Source organism: Leptosomus discolor, chromosome 9 (assembly GCF_034619465.1).
Source record: "Leptosomus discolor isolate bLepDis1 chromosome 9, bLepDis1.hap2, whole genome shotgun sequence".
In the NCBI taxonomy this organism is placed as follows: Eukaryota; Metazoa; Chordata; class Aves; order Leptosomiformes; family Leptosomidae; genus Leptosomus; species Leptosomus discolor.
Window position 1 is genome coordinate 29,138,558 of NC_141399.1, and position 19,707 is coordinate 29,158,264.

Consider the following 19,707-nt stretch of genomic DNA (forward strand, 5'->3'; position numbering starts at 1 on the left):
ATAGTTCTACTGCTTGCTGTTCCCCAAGTAAGTGAATAAAAATGTTGACAAATAAAGGAGTACTTTTAGTTCTGCAATTCAAAATAAATAAAATGGCTCTTGAAGTAGTATCTTGGCTCTAAATTATTCTTAGGCTAGATTTATCCTTGGTTACTAATACCAAATCTTTCAGCTTCAGATTCCTCAGGGGAAAGAGTATATTAGCTTTGTTAAATGTGCAAAGAATCTTTTATGCTGTCTGTCCGTTTTAGTAGTAACACGTATTTTGAGAGTTGTATCTGTCTACTTTTTTCTACTTAATTGCTATAGCTTTTAGCTTTTTATTAGCTATTACTCTGGCTGTCAGACAAAGTATTTAGCTGTTTAGTATTTCATTCAGAATTTGATTTCTCTATATACTGTGGACAACTCTTGAACAATGAAATAGGTACAGTTGTGTACCAAATGACTGTATAATTAGAAGTTAAAGTTCATCGAGGTTAAAATCTCAAAATTAACACATCTCATTTCTTAAAGTGAAGTCCTAGGCTGCAGACATTAATAGCAGTTTGCTATAGGTGTGACTGGTATGAAGATCACATTCAAAGTGGCCCCATAAGTTTGTTGGTGAATGTTTAGTTTTATATATAAAGATCACTGAAAATATTCCTAGAAACACCTTTTAAGATAGTGCCTAAAAAAGAGCACTAGCATAAAGTAAATAGAAGGTATTTCAAGATTTAAGAGTTTTCTTTTTTACTTTGCACCTTTCTTTGTTTATGGGAAAACAAAACAGTTAAGCCAGTCTACCCTCTTTCAGATCATGCTTATGGAATAAAATAGTTTACTAAAATACATTAATCATACATGTAGCTTTCTCTGAAGCTCTGTAAATGCCATTAGAAATGTTTTTGAGTTTTGCACTCTTTAAATCAAAGAGACTTAGTTTTTTCCTGACTATACCAAAGCAAACCCTTAGTACTAAGGCATTCGGGTTGCCTACAATGCTTACCGATATTCTTAGTTGAGTAATCTAGATCTGGTTTAAATCTTTAAATTTCATAGTTTTTGCTTTGAAGAAACTGCAGCTGAGTCCATGTGTTGGCTTCAGGTTTTTCATGTGTGCTTCAGTTCATCCAATTGAACTGTAATGGAACATCTTCTCTTGTAACGTAGTTTCTTAGTTTTTTAACCAATGTTAAGTAAGCTTTGAATAAGCAGATTGTTCTCGTTACCAATATGCAGTCAGTTTAAATTTTTTCCTCTGGTAAGATATCATATTTGATAAATGAAAGTTGTTTGTGCCTGAAACATGAAAGAAGAGATGTTAACTGTGAGGGTTTTCTAATTGCAGGCATTTCAGATGAGAGATTCTGAAATATGTCTGTTCTACATATTCTGCAGCTTTACAGTTTCCTTGTACTTTAAGAAGCAAAGCCAGCCTTGTGGCTGATTGGGATGGAGTGGCCCAGTCTCGGGGAGCCTGGGGCTTACCGGCTACATGCAGGCTCTTCCAGATGCTGCTGCTGCTGCTGAAAGGGGGAAGGGAAGAGTGTCTTTATTTCAATTGCTTGACTTACTAATTTGTAACTTAGCTCAGCTGATGCCATGTAAGATACTCTTATGTTCTGCAGCCTAGCTGCTCATTAGCTGCAGCTTGTACATCTGACTTGCAAATGTGATTTTAAAAATATGGACCTTAATATTTTTACCTAGCAGTGCAATGTTATTTGGCTGTAATCAGATATTTTACTCTTTTGAAACCTTATCATTGGTACAAGATGGCAAGGTCTGCTTCCTTGAGGTTCTCGGGATAAAGCTGATGCCAGTTTTCAGTTATCGTGACACAAAAAGGTGCAAAACCCCCATATCTTTGTAATTTCAGGTACCTGTATATCTTGAATTTTGGAGTTTGAATGGGAGTTTCCCATTTAATTCATCTTAGAGCTTAGGTATTAGTAATTTTTTTTCTTAAATTTTCATTGGGTATCTGGCAAGATCAGTAGTATTTTCTAAACATACGTACAAACATATAGTCAAAGAATGCACCATGTGTGTACAATAGTAAAATATTTTAGCTGTATATTATGTCTTTCACAAATGCCTGTAGAATTGTACAAGCTTACAACTGTATTAATGCAATTTCTGTAGCTGTAAGATAACTTAAATCCCGATGTAGATGTTAATATTTGTGGAAGGTCAGGATCTAAATTTATTTCCTCATCCCGTATTGTACTTTGATTGCAATTAACATCACATTTCAGTAAATAAAACATTGGTTGTGGAGGGCACCCATGAAAATGATAGTCCATTGCAATGCAGCACTGTAAGTTATGTTGGATAACTAAAATGGGTGTTTTCCTCAAGCCTAATGGCTTGTCAAAATGTATTGCTACTTATCAGTTCAGGCAAGACAAGGATTAAAGGTTTTAAAAGTTAACCTAGTTCTGGCCTGTTTTGGTTACGCCAGTTTTTGAAGCTTGATAAAATACTTGAGCTGTACTTTCCATCAGATCCCATAGAGATAGATCTTCTCTTGATGACTGAAATGTCATGATTGTTCATAGAGTCAGACTGGTTTGGGTTGGAAGGGACCTCAAAGACCATCTAGTTCCAACCCCCGTGCCATGGCAGGGACACCTCCCACTACACCAGGTTGCTCAAGGCTCCATCCAACCTGGTCTTGAGCACTGCCAGGGATTGGAGCATCAACAGCTTCCTTAGGCAACCTGTTCCCAATGTCTCACCACCCTCAGAGTGAAGAACTTCTTTCGTGTATCTGGTCTAAACCTGCCCTCTCCCAGATTCCAACTGTTACCCCTCGTCCTATCACTGCAGGCCCTTGTAAAAAGTCCCTCCCCAACCTTCTTGTAGGCCTCCTTCAGGTACTGGAAGGCCTCTCTAAGGTGTCCCCAGAGCCTTCTCTTTTCCAGGCTGAACAAGCCCAACTCTCTCAGCCTGTCCTCGTAGGAAAGGTGTTCCAACCCTCTGACCATCTTGGTAGCCCTCCTCTGGACTTGCTCCAACAGCTCCATGTCTTCCTTGTGTTGGGGGCTCCAGAGCTGGATTCGGTGTTCGGGGTGGGGTCTCACAAGGGCAGAGCAGAGGGGCAGAATCCCTTCCTTTAGTCTGCTGGCCACACTTCTCTTGATGCAGCCCAGGATACGGTTGGCTTTCTGGGCTGTGAGCACACACTGTTGGCTCATGTTCATCTAACCATCCACCGGCATGCCCAAGTCCTTCCCCCCAGGACTGCTCTCAATCCACTCATCACCCAGCCTGTATCTGTGCTTGGGATTGCCCCAACCCAGGTGCAGAACCTTACACTTGGCCTTGTTGAACTTCATGAGGTTTGCACGGGCCCACCTGTCCAGGCTGTTGAGGTCCCTCTGGATGGCCTCCCTTCCCTCCAGCGTGTTGACCTCACCACACAGCTTGGTGTTGTTGGCAAACTTGCTGGGGGTGCACTCGATGCCACTATCCGTGTCGCCAACAAAGATGTTGAATAGCACTGGTCCCAGTACTGATCCATGAGGAACACCACTTGTTGCTGGTCTGCACTCAGACATTGAGCCGTTGATCACAACGCTTTGAGTGCGACCTTCCAGCCAATTCCTTATCCACTGAGTGGTCCATCCATCAAATCCACGTCTTTCCAATTTGGAGACCAGGATGTCATGCGGGACAGCGTTGAAGGCTTTGCACAAGTCCAGCTAGATGACACCTGTTGCTCTTCCCCTGTCAACTGATGCTGTTACTCCATCATAAAAGGCCACCAGATTTGTCAGGCAGGATTTCCCCTTGGTGAAGCCATGTTGTTTGCCACCAATCACCTCCATGTTTTCCATGTGCCATAGCAGAGCCTTCAGGAGGATCTGCTCCATGATCTTGCCAGGCACAGAGGTGAGACTGACCGGCCTGTAGTTGTTGGGGTCTTCCTTTTTCTCCTTTTTGAAAATGGGGGTGATGTTTCCCCTTTTCCAGTCAGTGGGCACTTCACCAGACTGCCATGAGTTCTCAAATATGATGGAAAGTGGCCTAGCAACTTGGTCTAACAGTTCTCTGAGGACCTGGGATGGATCTCATCAGGCCCCATGGACTTGTACACCTTCAGGTTCTTTAGATGGTCACGAACCTGCTCTTCACTTACAGTGAGCGGATCTTCCTTCTCCCAGTCCCTGCTTTCGGCTTCTGCAACTTGGACAGTGTGGCTAGAGCCCTTACTGGTGAAGACTGAGGCAAAGAAGTCATTGAGAACCTCAGCCTTCTCCATATGGCTCGTGACCAGTTGTCCTGTTCCCTTCTGGAGAGGGTCCACAGCTTCCCTAGTCTTTCTTTTATCATGGACAGACATATAAGTTTTTCTTGTTACCCTTGTTTTCCCTATTTGTGCCATCTAGCAGAGGAGTTTAAATATCTATCCTTGTAACTATTACAGCCACATGTTTGTTCTACATTGTCTATTTATACTTAGTTGACTAAAATAGCTAGGAAAAAAGTGGTTCATGCCTGGCTAGAAAATATCCACACCCAGTTACCGTGGATAGTAGCAATTTCTTTGAGACATTATTTCAAAAACTTGCTCATTTTCAACCTATACTGTTTTCAAGTAATAGACAAATCCTCCAAACATGTCTGGTAACCACAATGTTTGCCTTAAACTGGAGTTCCTTGCGGGTCTTCTCAGCTGACAAAGTTGGGCTTTATAAAACCTGCTAAAATTAGCTAGCCCTTCCCTGCTGATCTCATAATATTGGAATAGATTCTCATAAATGGCGTGCTTTTTAAATGCAGTATAAATTTAATAAAACACGCTTTGTTAAGATAATTGGATGTGGTGCTTTCAGAAACTGCACCTTTATTTGCTTGTTGAGTTTTCTTTACATTTCTGTCACTAGTCAGGCAATGGGGTGGGAAAGCATACAATGTAGAATGCAAGAGGCTTTAAAAAGTACTTCTATAAGTTTGTGCTCTATTGCAAGGAACTAACACTGGTAAATATTTGCTGGACACTTAAAACAGCGTGCATGGTACTTCACCAGCTGTGGTTCAGTTCAGTACTTTTAGTAACTGGTTTTTATTTTAAATAAAGAAATGTTTTCATTCACAGAATTTCTTAGAGTTGTAGCCCATAGATTAATATTTGGGTTTCTACTGAAATGTGAGGGGATTCTGGCAAGATATCCAGATAAAATAGCAGAAGATCCCAGTTTTGAAACATAGTCTGTACATCTGATACCAAGTCTTTCTGGTTTTGTTTATATGAACCAGCCATCCTTTGCAGCTACATACCAAGGGCAAATTCAGCATCTGTATACCAGTGTTAGAAGAATTTGTTGGCTCTAGTGTTCTAGTACTTGATATGTCTCCACAAAGAAAGCGCAGAAACTCATATATTCACAGGGCTTCAGATTCAAGTAGTATGTAGTGAAGGGGTATGTGAACGTTGCAGTATTACTAGAAATAATAATAAAAAAATTTTCTAAGATAGGTGCCTGAAGTCATACTTTTTATTGAACTGTATTGTTCTTATCTTTGACTTTTTAATGGCTGATTTCAGACCTCTGATCTGAAAACTCCAGAAACCTGAACATTTCTGTAGAGTACCAGGTCCAGCAGTGCAATTTCGCCTGGCTGGTGGTTGTAATGCTGCTTTGTATCTTAAAATCAGAGCTGCCCATATGGTAGCGGGCATGTTTTGTGGTAGGATGCAACTCCTTAGGTGCAGGCATGTTCAAGGGCTGTCAATTTTCACTTTCTGCTGGATGTGACAACTTAAGCTGGAGCTTGTGGATGTGTTGGATACATGCTTGCACATTTACCGCGTAGGTGAAGAGGCACCTAGCAGCTGCCTCCACTAGGCTTTAAATTTCTGTTGTCTTTGAACGCTCTCGCCTACTTTCTCACTCAAAATTAATTTTAAGTTCTGAGTATTTTCCTCAGACGAGAGGTGTGGTGATGTTACAGGGAAGTTTCCTGGAATTAATAATTATAAAGCAATGACAGTCTTTTGTAAGAACTGCAGCCTTAGGTTAAAACCCTTAGTTTAAACTTAATCACCAAATCACTTTTATCTCTCTAAGTTCCATTCCTTTACGTGGAATCATTTTAGATACCAGTTAGCAGAAAATTATTAGTAAGGGCAGGACTGGTGGGGGTGGTTTGGTTGTTTTTTGGTGTTGTTTTTTTTTTTTTGTTATTGCTTTTTAAAATACAGAAGTCAAACTTTAATTGATATTTAGACGTCTTGCACAGGAGCTTTGTGACCATTCTACAAGAAGTAATTACTTGTAACTTGGTGATGAATGTAACTGCCTTAGCATTCTCTTAACAGTATGCTGGTAGTGTATTGAAATATATGATTTTTTTTTTTTTTTTTTTTAATGCAGCCTTGGACTTCTAACAACTCATGCCTTCCTTTACAGGGCACAAAACTATGGATAATAATGGAATACTTGGGTGGAGGGTCAGCTTTGGATCTTGTAAGTATATGATTTTTTGCGTTATAAGTACTAGTGAACCTTATTTCATTGGGTTTTCCTATCTCTTTATAAAATCTAGTCCCTGGAGGCAGCTGATACTACGTCACTGCTACATTGGAATGCTCCAAAAAGTGTGAATTTGAATGGTAGTTCTGTTACATTGAACTGATGTTGGGTTTTGTTGTTGTTTTTACTGTTTGTCTCTAAGCATTAGGAAGAATCTATTTGTTTTCAGTCAAATGTAAGGCAATTTATTTTTTAGTATGAGAGGTACTGTTCTTACCGTATGTGGTGGGTTTTTGAGTTTTGGATCGTCTGTGTTCCCCCTGTCCCCTCCCCCCAGTAGAATTCATTACATGTGAATAAAATAATGTTTCCTGTGGGATTAGGTGTCAGAAGTGAATGAAGTGTGTGCCCACAGAGTACAGTTAAAATTAAAACTGGTTAAAAGGTGTTGGGTTTTCCATGTTCAGGTATTTTCAGTTAAGCGTGAAAGTGCATTTTACTTGAGATAGCGTAGCATTCGTGAAGGATGTAGCTTAGAGAGTACGAGAGCAGAGTCCACTGTATGTGGATGTGGTTTCCCCATACTTTCAGTACAGCTCTGCCTCAGCTGTAAACCTTAGAGACCCACCCTTTCCTGTGTAAGATAATATAACTCGGTCTGTCTTTGTGTGATTCTGAAGGAAAAATATCATGTCTTCAGTATTACAGAATGGTGTTAATTATATATTTGCTAAGAGTATGAGCTTAACTTCTCAAATCTATTTAAACTTCTTTATGAAATTACATCACATCAGCTCAGCTACAGGAATGCAAAAGCCTAGTAATTATGTGTAGCATTTAGTAGTTCATAACTCTGGAACTTAGTCTTTTTGAGAAAGGGGCTGTGAGATTCTTAGTCTTTAATGCTTTTGAGTAATTGATAGCCTTCTGTGGAGTGTCAGAAAGAGTGAAGCAGCTTTTAGTAGTGACTTGAAACCACTGAACCTTCAGAAGAGTAAAAGAAAAAAGTCTTGCCTCATTTGCCTCCCTTTGCCATACCATAATTTCATGGTGTTCTTTGTTTCAGTGCTGTGTTGTTGGTATTTTTATTGTAGCACCCACCTTATTGAGTGGTATTTTTGAGTCACCCACCTTAATTGCTTCTGTTTTATTTACATACCTTTCTAATGTGCAAAGTTTATTCCATACTAGCAGCTTTACAGAGGCACGTTATGTTCTCGATGCAAAAGCAAACATGGAAGAAGAAAATGCTGGAACAGGGAAAAAAAGCATAATTAAATTAAAAACCCACAGTCAATAGACTAACTTATTTTGAAATAAACTGAGTTTCTTAATTCACTTAATCTAAAATGCAAAATTCGGTCTGCTGTGTTTGCTGTCTCTATAGGAAACTATAACTTTGTGGAAATTTAGTTCTCACTTTCCATGTGTGTTGCATGCTGAGAGAGGTACATACTGTGTATGTTAGAATAGTAACAGCATTTTCAATGTATTGTCAGTAGAGGAGATGTGAAGATCATTCCAATGGCACCTGTTTCTGACAGAATGTTGTCGTACTTCATTGACTATTTAATAAATTCTGTTAGTTCTTTATTTTAAAACTTTCAGTTTAAGATTTAATTCGATCAATAACAAGGCTGAAATTAGATACAAGACTAAAATTATTTTAATGTGTCTTTTCTCTAAAGCTGCGTGCTGGCCCATTTGATGAGTTCCAGATTGCTACCATGCTAAAGGAAATCTTGAAAGGTCTTGACTACCTGCACTCAGAGAAGAAAATTCACAGGGATATAAAAGGTGCATAACACTTTAAATGTTGCTTTGTTAAAGCCATTAAAAATCATAAGAGCAGTATTCTAATTTAGATATTATTTCCCCTTGGCAGCTGCCAATGTCTTGTTATCAGAACAAGGCGATGTTAAGCTTGCAGATTTTGGAGTTGCTGGGCAGCTGACAGACACACAAATTAAGAGGAATACCTTTGTTGGAACTCCATTCTGGATGGCCCCTGAAGTTATTCAGCAGTCAGCATATGATTCAAAAGTAAGTATGGAAGTAGAATACCTTTTTTTTGGTATCTGCAGATCCAACAGAAATTACTTTAGTTTTTGTGGTTTTAGCTCTCTCAGTATGGAGGAAAAAAAAGTAATTTCAAATAACGGGGTTTCAAATAATAAAATTAAAAGTGCAATTAAATTGTTTTTATGCAGTAGTTACATGTCACTGTACTCGCATGGAAGACCCACGCAAACTCAAACTAATGCTTTCACATTAAGATTCTTTCAGAGAAACTCCCTGGATGCTTTCGGTGTTGTTGGTTGTTTGGTTTGTTTTTGATTTCAATTCAATGTTTCACTTTCAATTAAAACAGTAATAAAGCTCTCACAAATTAGAATGCCACCAGAACTTATCCGCTTTTTTAAAGCCAAGATGGTGGCTGAAATTTTACTGTCTTAGATTTTTATAAACAGCTCTGGATGTAATTTCTTTAATGGTATTTCTGAGGACCTGTGTAATGCTGAAGATCTTAGCACAGGTGACTGATCTTGAGAAGGAAAAAAGTGCCTTGAACTACAGGATGGGTAGCTGTGGTAACATCATGGTACCTTGTATGTTTCTTTGTCTTGGGAGCTATTGTTGGATGACTAATTGCAAGGAGAGTTTCCCTGTGTGAACTAGCAGTAGGAAAGCAGACTTCCTCCATGTTTTTCTGAGGATTGGGAACTGCTGCTAGAAATGGCAGTAGGGAGGGAACAGTCCCCTCTTCTCCCATGTGTATACCCACAAGACGACCTTGGAGCGTGTGGTTAGTGAAATGGCAGTGTACTTCGGTGCTGGCACTGGACTTTCTACGCTCTATAGACGCAACCATAAATAGGAGTAAGAAATGTAAAAATCTTGGTATATGCAAAGTAGTAGTTTCATACTGGGTTTTCTTAAATAGGAAATATGTAACTGTGCTTGCAATGTGCTCATAAAGAAACGACTGTTGAATATTTGAGATGTCCTGAAGATAGTCACACTCCAGGAGACTTTCCCAGGATCATTCAGACTGAAAGGAATTTGTGTACATGTCACAAGAGTTCTTGCGGATAAGGAGGAGTATGTTGTATTTCTCATGTTTAGGGTTTCAGTGGTGCAACTGTAATGTGCTCCCTCGGGCATTTTGGAAAAACGCTCTATCCCACTTTAAAAATGCGTATTGTCCAGTCAAAGTGAGAATAATTCCTCTTCTGCTTGCCCAGTGTGTAAATCAACTGTACCACCCCTTCATTTACATTCTCCCAGCAACCTAATTTTTTGCCTTCCGTATCTCCTCAGTATGTTGCAAGAGCAGTGCCCTCTCCCTTTTCTTTATATGTCAAAAGTCTGGTGGGAAATCATAGGAGATGGAAAACTTTGGTAGGACAGATGAAGGATTTTGGACAGGATACTCTTCAATTTCTAGACTTAGGACTCATGAATATTCTGGCATCTGGACTGAATTTTAACCTTTCTCCTTCTGTCCCAGTTTCAAAATAACAGAAAATAAAATAGAAATTCATACATTTTTGTAGTGGTAGAGATTTACAAGTCCAGTCTTCTCTTTCAAAACGCTTTGCTCCAATATACATTTGTTGGTTATGATATTTCAATAATAAACAGTGAGCTAGTTTAATTCTACAGTATTAAGGACGGATATTTTAATTCTTATAAATAGGAAAGGAATATTGGAACGATGCAGATTGTAACCCGTGTTTACTCTATGGGCAGTTTCGTTTTATGACTTCTGTGCCAAGTGTAGTCAACCATTGCCAGCCACTTTTTAATGAGAAACACCTTTAGTAACCTTAATAGGTGGTGTAGCTCATCTAGAAAGATGCAAGTAATGTATATTTCACTTGGGAAAAGTCTCTAAATTGGAAAAGGATTTTATAGTACATAAGATATTTTGATACAAAGACAGAATTTCTTTATAGTGCTTACCTGTAGCTAAAATAAATACTACTCCATTGTTCCTCGGAAACTTACACTGTGAACTTGGTGGTTCAGGTCTAACTAGTTGTTGATAATTTTCTAGTTAAATTCATTAAGCAGTCTGATAGGAAAGAAACTAAGTAATCACCTGCTGGTCTTGGTTCACCTCTCTGCCTTCCTTCTTTAGAGTGAGGTGCCAAACAAGGTTGGGTACCTCAGTGCATCTACAGTTTAAAAAGTAGCGTCAGTGTGCAGTTTTGCTATCTAAACAAAATCTGAATTAGACGTAGGAAATTTGTGGCAGTTGGTAGTTCATTATATAGAAAAAAAAAATCAAAGTAAGATTAACGTTTCTGAAGCGTTTTCCAAAAGCATGCATATTTAGGTGCACGTTTAACTTGCCAACAGTGTTAGAACAGGGACAGTGTGCAACAAAAGTGACGTTGTAGATGTTTGTCATTAAACACTGATTAAGTCAGCCAGGTCTTCAGGAATTATAGCCTTCAAGTATTAGAAAGGAGTCTTTGTGCATTATCTGCTTAGACCAAAATTTATTTTATTATGTAGATGCAGTACATGTGAAGATTTCAGTTATTTAATAATACTTGGTCACCATAGCCCTTAATTTTGTACTGAAAGTAACTTTTCCCTTTCGCAGGCTGACATCTGGTCATTGGGAATCACTGCTATTGAATTAGCCAAAGGGGAGCCTCCCAACTCTGACATGCATCCGATGAGAGTTTTGTTTCTCATTCCGAAAAACAATCCTCCAACTTTATTAGGAGAATTCAGTAAACCTTTTAAAGAATTCATTGATGCATGTCTGAATAAGGACCCAACATTTGTGAGTAGATGTGTGTGTGTGTATATATATATAGATGTTTTGGCTTTGTTTTCTGCTCTCTCATGCTTCTGAAGTATTTTGCTGGTGTAATGCATCATAGTTGATTGAAATAATTTTAGAGACTATACTTTCCACTGGTAGTAGTGCTTTTTAAATAGCTGGATCTCCATCCTAGACTTTTATTTAAAATACTGAGAGGAGGAGGGAAAATGCTGAAAAAAATGATGGTGGCAGAGGCAGCTTCCTAAAATGCACTCAGACCTGTGATAATGACAGGAGAGAAGCTTTAACAGAGGAGAGAATCTTGGATCTTTTTCTCCAGCAGAACTTCTGCTGTCTGTCTGAATTCTGCTTACAAGGAAACGTTGCATTGGAGAATTTTGATTAGTCATTTTCCTGGGCGTGTACCTTCTAGCATAGATGGATAAGCAGTATAGCCTGTGTGTGACTTGATCATATTTTTAGAGTGCTTGTAAATGTGGATTACTGGCTTTTGTTGACTTCCTGTTTCACAAATTTCCTGATGCTTTGAGTTGGCTCTAGAAGTCAGTTCTCTTACTACATCTCCCCTATTAACATTTAAAGTCCTGAAATGTTAGCATGACATTAAATATTTAAAGTGTTTCTTACAGCGCCCTACTGCAAAAGAACTTCTGAAGCACAAATTCATTATGAAAAATGCAAAGAAGACTTCGTATCTGACAGAACTGATTGATAGGTTTAAGAGATGGAAAGCAGAGGGACATAGTAGTGATGAAAGTGATTCCGATGGTTCAGATTCGTAAGTTTATTTTCAGTTTAGTCTCTTTTGGGCTCTTTTTTTTTAATGATGTTACTAAACTAGGTTTGTTGTGGTTTCTCTGTGTAATTAACTCCTCTTCTGTATGTCTGTCTTTGTTCCCTGTCTTTTTCATTGGCTTCTTTCAAGAAAACCCCTTGTATGAGCCTGAAGACTAATGCATAAGTGAAACTGTGCCCTCATTATCTCTTTAAACTTTCTCTCTCTGAACTCAATTTCAGTTCTGTTTAAGTGCTGTGTATTTTAAAGAATTCATTCATGTGTCTGAGGCTAGTGTTTATACCAAAAGCAATGAATCACAATTAGAAATATTGCAGAGCAAGGTTGAGGTGTATGAAGAAGTTTGCACAATGCCTGTGGAACAACATACATTCTGTAAGTCTCTTGCTTTTCTGGATATCAGATAACTGTTTTAAATGGAATGCCATGGGAGAAGGTAAGCTTTATGGGTAGATAACTTCTTCTGTTTGCTTTGATCATATTTCAGTTTATTCGGCCTCTCAAGTTGTTTTTTCTAAAGTTCAGTTAATGTTTTAATACACATTTTTCTCCTTATTTTAAGGAATACAGAACCAATCAATATAGATTTATTATGTATTTGGGTGCTTGCGTAGCATTACATGGTGGCTAGTGTTATGTACATCGTATCCTTTTTCCCCAGGGAGTCCAGTAACAAAGAAAATAACTCTCATCCTGAGTGGAGCTTTACTACAGTTCGAAAGAAGCCAGATGCAAAGAAGCTACAGAATGGGACAGTATGTACAGTCTGAAGAGTTCTTTCTAAGTGCTGGTTTCTAAGCCAATTTAAGGAAAATAGTGATAAAACTTAGTAATTATTCACTTTTCATAGGAACTGACTATCTTTTTGTAGTTCAAGAGACGACACTTGTTAGTGGTGTTTCCTATGCCAGTCAGCCTTAAATGCAGTAGATAGTTCACAGAGATGTAAATTTTAAAGACTCAGAGAGAAAAAACTGAACTGCTTTTCTGACAATATGACATTGTTTCAGATGTGTTGTCATGTAGCTCTTGCCACATCATGTAACATTTGATGATGCTTCCATTGTTTTTTACACTGTATTTCAAATGCTGTGTTGAATTTCACTGAACTTTCAAAATCACATGTGCTGTGTTAAATGCAGTGCATAGGTTATATAGGAATACACTAATGTAATCCTTACTTGCTAACTTTTAGGATCAGGATCTTGTTAAAACCCTGAGTTGTTTAACAATGATAATCACCCCTGTGTTTGCCGAGGTAAGTCTTGACTTAAAAAAACTTCTTTGAAAGTATTACCCAAGTGTCTGATAACTTTTATAAGTTCTTGTCTGTTCTGGTTTGCTACTCAGCTCAAACAGCAGGACACAAATAATGCTAGCAGAAAGAAAGCAATTGAGGAACTTGAGAAAAGCATCAATATGGCAGAAGCAACATGTCCAGGAATCACAGATAAGATGGTGAAGAAACTTATGGAGAAGTTTCAGAAGTAAGTTAAGGAATTTTTTGTATGCAATGTTTCAAAAAAAAAAAAGTTTTATTTTGAAAGAAAAGTTTTGAAGTAAGTGCTTATGTACAGGAAAGGTTAGTTGATACTAAACTTTGTACGTTGGGTAAATTTGAGTAGTTTAGCAATAAAGTGAAAGATCTGCCATGTCCAGTACTTTAAACTTTTAGCTTTCATAGTTAGACTTAACACTTCTGTTTGAGGCTGAAACTAACAGTAAGAATTGCTATGTCTGTTTGGTCTTCTAGTGCTACAATTTTACTATAGCTGTTATACCTTGCTTCCTCTCACTTGTGTCTTAAGCATATTTATAGCTGGTAAGGAAGCAGGAGGATCTTGAACTTTTCTTTTTAGTGAATATGTTCTTGAGAATGTCGCTTCTGGTGGTTTTTTCCTGTGAGCTGTTGAGATGAAGGCATGTACTAGTTTAGTGATGCCAAAGTAGTTATGTGCTGTTTGCCAAGCTGAAACAATATAATTAACAAAATTCTTACTTGCATTTTTTTATCCATAGGTTTTCTGTTAATGACTCGTCCTAAGAAACTTCACATAATTGACTGCTGTTTCATATGGACCCAGTGAAACCCACCAAAACTACTTCAAGCTTGGCAGTGCTTAGCTCATGAGCTCCTTGTGCCTTTTGGATCTTTGCAACACATTGATGGTGATTGAGGATTTGAAAGAACCTACTCAACTATTTTGTGGCAGTGCACATGGTTTTATATTTTCAGGAAATTATTTTGTAAAGAACAACTTTTAATATTGTAGTTTCACCTGTTTAATCTGATAAATGTTGAGGTGCAGTTTTGCTTTTAGAAATAACCATTACTTTAGTTAATAGAAAGTGCAAGTACAGTATGTTTTGATGCTATTTTGTTCCCGTACATGGGAATGTACGGGTGTTTTTGTATTCATGAGTTAAACTTTTGTAAATCACTAACGAGCTTCAGAGAAAACAGCTTTTTCACAAGCGTATTCAAAACATGTAACATAGTGGCAAGGGTATTGCTGTAGCACCCGCTTTGACCAGCATATAGTTATCGTGCCCTGAAAAATAAACCTGCAACAGTATCTATTATAATTCTAAATTGGTACAGTATTTTAGGCAGCTCTATGATTAAATATATTTGAGAGCAATATGTCAATAGTTTGCGGGTGATATGTAGCAACAGGTATATCCTGATGTACAGTATATGTATTACCTTTTAGAACAGGTTTTGAAGTAGTAATTCAATCTTATATCATCATGGTAGGAAAATTTAAAGCAATACAGTTGAGGGGTTGGGGCTTTTGGCAATAATGGACAGAACCTGAAGTCCAGTTTAACTTAACTTAATTTTTTTCCTCTGAGTATACATGCCTGGGTGGAAGGGAGCCAGAGAAGCCGAGCGTCGCATGATACATACCTCACAAGCAGGTATAAGTGTAACACCAGCGTTCTGTGTGGTGGTGTTGTTTCTCCTGTAAGATATTTATACACGTTTTTGTTCTTAAATACATTGAATACAGTACATCAGCATAATTTGTTTATAATTTTCTGAAAGTGTATTTTAAATATGTATTTACCAGTTAATATGCAAATAACTGAGTTATAGATATTCTTTCACAAAAAGGTAGTACTGTGCAGTACGGAGTGATTTTTTTTTTATTATTTTTTTTTTCATTAAAAAGTAGCTAAGACTATAAAGTTGCTTTCAGTTATATATTTATGGTACTGCTAGATGGGTAATCTCTTCTGGTTTTTTTTTTTTCCCTTTTTCAACCCAGTATGTATATTATGCTGAAGTTTTGAACTGGGATTGTTTTTCAGTACTTAGCTGTGGAACTGTTGGTGTAAATTTATTTTTGATAAAGGCTGGGTGTGTTTATTTTATGGTTCAGACCTGCACATTTTGTTTTTGCACAAAAGTCATTTTAAAGAATCTGAAATATATCTGCCAAATATTGAAAAAGTAATGGTGTGCAAGTAAATACTGCATTTTTAGTCAAATGTTGCCATTACATTGTTTTTATATAAAGGACACTTGTGAGAGATGGTGGTTAGATATGCCAAGGACAATTATTTTCAATGGTGCCTACACTGTAAAAAAAATTACTTTTAACTCCTTGTTTTAATTTTAAAAAAATGTTTCTGTTTAAAACTTTCATCTGCTATATAACTGAAATTCAATTAGAATTTATATCTGAGAAAAAAGTCTGGAAATAGTTTTTGAAAACAATAATGTTATGGATTAAATAAATATTTTTATAAATGTAAAAGCAGCAAAAGTTGTAAATACAGTTGATCTGAAGCTTTACAAAATAACTGCATCACAGAAACAGATTGTAGTGCTCCTCTAGCTTCTGTAGTTGTTAGTCTTGTAAATCTGTTTATAGATGAAGCTTATTTCGATGTTTTGGGGGGTTTTAAATGGTTTAAAAATAAATATTTAAGTTCGGTAAACTTTCCTGAGCTTGTTCTGTTGTGCGTTTTGTTCTGGATTTTAGTAGCTGTGCAGAGGTGTGGATAGACTTACAAACTTGTGTTCTAGTTCAGGAAAGGTGTTGCTTGCACAGAGTTGCATGGTTGCTTTGGAAAGGTTTGGGTCCCCCCTGTGCTCTTCTTGTCCGGAGGACACCTGCCAGCTGCTATGCCACAGGGAATGGATGGAGCAGCCCCAGGGTTCAGTTTGATTCCGTTCCTGAAGAGGAGTCTTCAGGATCTATGTGCTCAGATGAACGTGCACGGCTGGTGACAGCATGGTAGAGGTGTCAGAACATTCTGACTTCGTTGGGAACTCAGCATTGTGGAGTGAAGGTACAAAAAGGCCTGTGCCACACTTGCCTCGGCTTTCACTTTGTCAGTCTCGACCCAAATCTCATTTTAAAGAGCTCCATACAAATTCCTCAGAATTAAAAATGGGTATTTGCTTCCATGTCCCTTCCCTTAAGGTGTTATTTTTATGAGGGAGACCGAGGGGAGAGGTGATGGGAATTCCTTACAGATTTTGTAACTGGTGGCTCTATGCTGTTGGCACAGGGTCTTTAATCTATGCAATTCTATAAACGATTCTGGGGAGGTAGGGTCAGTGAATTGTTTGGCAAGTTGAACCTGTCCTGTTTGTGATGTGACCGTAACAAGTTGCTGAACGATGGTGCCTCTTCTTTCCCTGTGAAATGGGTGGGATGTATACCTACCTCATGGGACAGTGTGGGGAAAAACTCATCCGTGTGTGTACGATACAGCCTCGTTCTCTTACAGCACAGTCCAAGAAGTTTTTGGTTTTTAAGTTGTACTGCATATGGCCTAAAGTCTCTGTGTGTCATAAAACTATAATCTAATTTAAGAATGGATGTCTGTGTTACTGGTTTCCAGAGAACAGTTGTCTTTTTTCCCCACCCTGTGTTAGTTATTGATGAACTGTGTAATTTAATCAGCGGTATTCTGTTGCTGGCCGATAGCTAATGGAAAAATATATCAAAATATTCATGCAGGAGCCATCTTCTTGCTTGTTTGGTTTGCTAGACTTCCCACTGTAGATTGAGAAGAATTGGTATCAAAGTAGTCTGAATTGCAGAATGGAGAAATGTATTTATTCTTGGGTAGATGAGTCTTTATCAGTGTAACCGTTCTTAAACCCCTCGGTCTCTGACTCCTAGTGTGCTGCTGTACAGTAAGCATGTAGTATGGTAAACACCTGTGCTTGCCTTCAATCGAATGTCTGTAGCTGAATAGAAAGTACATAGGTTCTTCATGTGATTGCACAAAGTTTAGCAATTGTTAAAGGCCTGATTTTTATCACACTGTTTTATGACTTAACACTGGAATAAAATTATTTTCCTCTTTGCAGAGTTTAGTGGTATGTATGTTGGCTTGTCTTATTTCACATTTTTCCAATAAATGAAGTAGCACTTGCACAGAGATGAGGTCAGTACGCTGAAATCTGTCTTAGTGCTTCTCCAAACTGAAGTTCTTTGTATGCTGTGTACATTTTGCTGCTTTTTATATCATAACATAAACATCTCTATGGAAAAAGTTGCTGAACATTTGCATCTGAATTTCAAGATCAGCTTTATCTACAAGTGATGTATTTTATATGAACCCCAGTTCCTTCAGTCCGAATGCACCAAGTAGCTTAAGGTTTTGACACTAATTCTGCTCTGCCTTACCCTCTTTTAATAATCCTTGCTTGTCTGAGGGCAATAAACATTTACATTTTCACGTTACTGCTGTCTGTCTGTCACTGTCAGCAGACCAAATCACTCCATGTCCTCTCTCCATCCTTGGTTTCTTCCCTAGTGAAACAGTCACTTAAATAGATGTTCTTACCTCTGCGGCTGAGCAGAGACCATGGGGAAGGACTTACTCAAGTGTTATTTCAGCTGTTCCTTGACATGTGAGCAACTGCTTACTGGGATTGTTCCTGTCTTTCAGTCAGTCCCAAGACAGCTAGTTTGTGCAATGCACTTAGCTTGAAGGTGTTAATTTCTGTCACTTACAAGCTGCTTTGTTCCTCTGCTGTTGTTGACCATCATGTAGGATGTGCTGAGGCACAGTGCGCACGCTGTGTCCCAGTGCTCTCCAGTCAATGGAAAAATCCAACAATAGTGCCCAAGTCCTTGTTTCTCCTTCTCAGTGCTGTTTTCCCTGCAGGGTCCTGAATGCCAGAGCTGGCAGCTCTTGGAGATTTTGGTAGCCTGGGTGCTGTCTCTTCTGGGACATGGTCAAGGTAAAGCTGACCTGGGCCAGCCTTTACTTGTGTCTCCATGTGCTTTCAGATGCTAACGACGGTTGTAGGTTTGCCTGTGTGCTTCAGGTATAACCCTTTAAGGGACTTTCGCTGAGGACTGTGTGTGCAGTCTGAAGCACTGCTGCTTTTTTTTCTCCCCCCTCTACCAAGACATGCATATAGACTGCCCTACTTCAGTGCTGTATTGAGTTTTGGTTCTTGCTCTTTCCAAGGTGCAGAGCTTTGGGAAAGAGAAGAAACGACTCTCTGTAATGAGAAAGATTATCCCTCTTTTTAATAGGACATGTGTCAGAGCAGCTTGTGTGGTCCCTGTAGTTGACAGCTTCTTCAGCACAGGGCAACCAGGAGCAAAAGCAAACCTTACGGTGTGCTCTCTTGTTGACCTAATGCATTTCTTTGGGCAACCAACCAAGAATGTGGTTGTTTCCAGGAGCATTCAGGGCTCTCGACAAGTCTCCCCAGTTACTGAGACAGTGAAGGCACAGAGGGAGCCAGCAAGCAACTGTGGGACAGGGAAACCAGCCTGGCAGATCCACAGAGCAATGAGGGCTGCCTGAGAGCTGGGAAGCGCAGGGGAAGGTGGGCTGGGGGTAACTGCGTGGATTTCACAGGGCAGAAGGAAGAACCCAAAACTGGTGTGAACAACTGATTTTTATTGTCCAGCTTCTAAAACAAAGGACAGCAATGCACAGGGTGAGCATAAGTCCAGTTCTTTTTACGTTTTAACCTATTTTCTGTGTTTGTCCCTGTTTCTATGTTTCTGAAATCCATCCTAGTGGGTTGAAGTGGTTTCTCAACTGTGGATTTACTGGGCTGTCTCTCTCCTTACAGTCACATCCTACAGATACTTAATGGGTTTTTTTTAAAAAGTAACAAGATTCTCCCCTAAAATCTTACAGGGGTGTCATCACTCTGCAGTTTTCTGAGTAGATTTTGTGTAGGTTTAGGGTAATAATCAGTTTTTGTAATAAAAATACTTCCAAGAAGTATCTTTACACCATTTCCTTTTGAGGGAGCAATGGATAATTCAGGAATCCGCCTCCTGCTGCTCCATGGATGGTGAGCAGTCCTGTCTCCTGCTCCATCTTTATAGCTAGAAACAGTCCTGATAAAATAACATTGCACGTGTGTAGCTAACAGGAAAGTTTCAGAGCACCATGGTTACAGCAGACTTCCTAATGCTGCAGGTGAGCACCAGCTGCCTGTTTCTTTCCTACCCCCTCCTGAGATCTTTTTCCCTATGCTGCTTAAATGAGGCCTGATTTGGGGGAGCAAAGGACCCCCTTACATGCTTTGCTCCCCCAGATTTAAGCAGGGCACTGAGGTACTAGGGCTGTGGAAGTGCTGCCAGAAAATAACAGCCAATGGGCCTAAGAAAAGCAGAGCTCTACAGTATCGCTCATTA

General features: G+C 38.8%; 1 protein-coding gene across 1 annotated transcript in view; it reads left to right on the plus strand.

The window, feature by feature from the left end:
* STK26 (serine/threonine kinase 26) overlaps window positions 1-16,019 on the plus strand; it is a 34,244-nt gene extending 18,225 nt beyond the window's left edge. The window contains exons 3-11 of the mRNA XM_086470716.1: window positions 6,405-6,461; window positions 8,156-8,264; window positions 8,353-8,510; window positions 11,083-11,268; window positions 11,901-12,049; window positions 12,729-12,822; window positions 13,263-13,325; window positions 13,418-13,554; window positions 14,087-16,019. Coding sequence (XP_086326842.1) covers window positions 6,405-6,461; window positions 8,156-8,264; window positions 8,353-8,510; window positions 11,083-11,268; window positions 11,901-12,049; window positions 12,729-12,822; window positions 13,263-13,325; window positions 13,418-13,554; window positions 14,087-14,111 — 978 coding nt within the window. The 3' untranslated portion in view covers window positions 14,112-16,019. The remainder of the gene's footprint in view (window positions 1-6,404; window positions 6,462-8,155; window positions 8,265-8,352; window positions 8,511-11,082; window positions 11,269-11,900; window positions 12,050-12,728; window positions 12,823-13,262; window positions 13,326-13,417; window positions 13,555-14,086) is intronic.
* The last annotated feature ends 3,688 nt before the right edge of the window (window positions 16,020-19,707 follow it).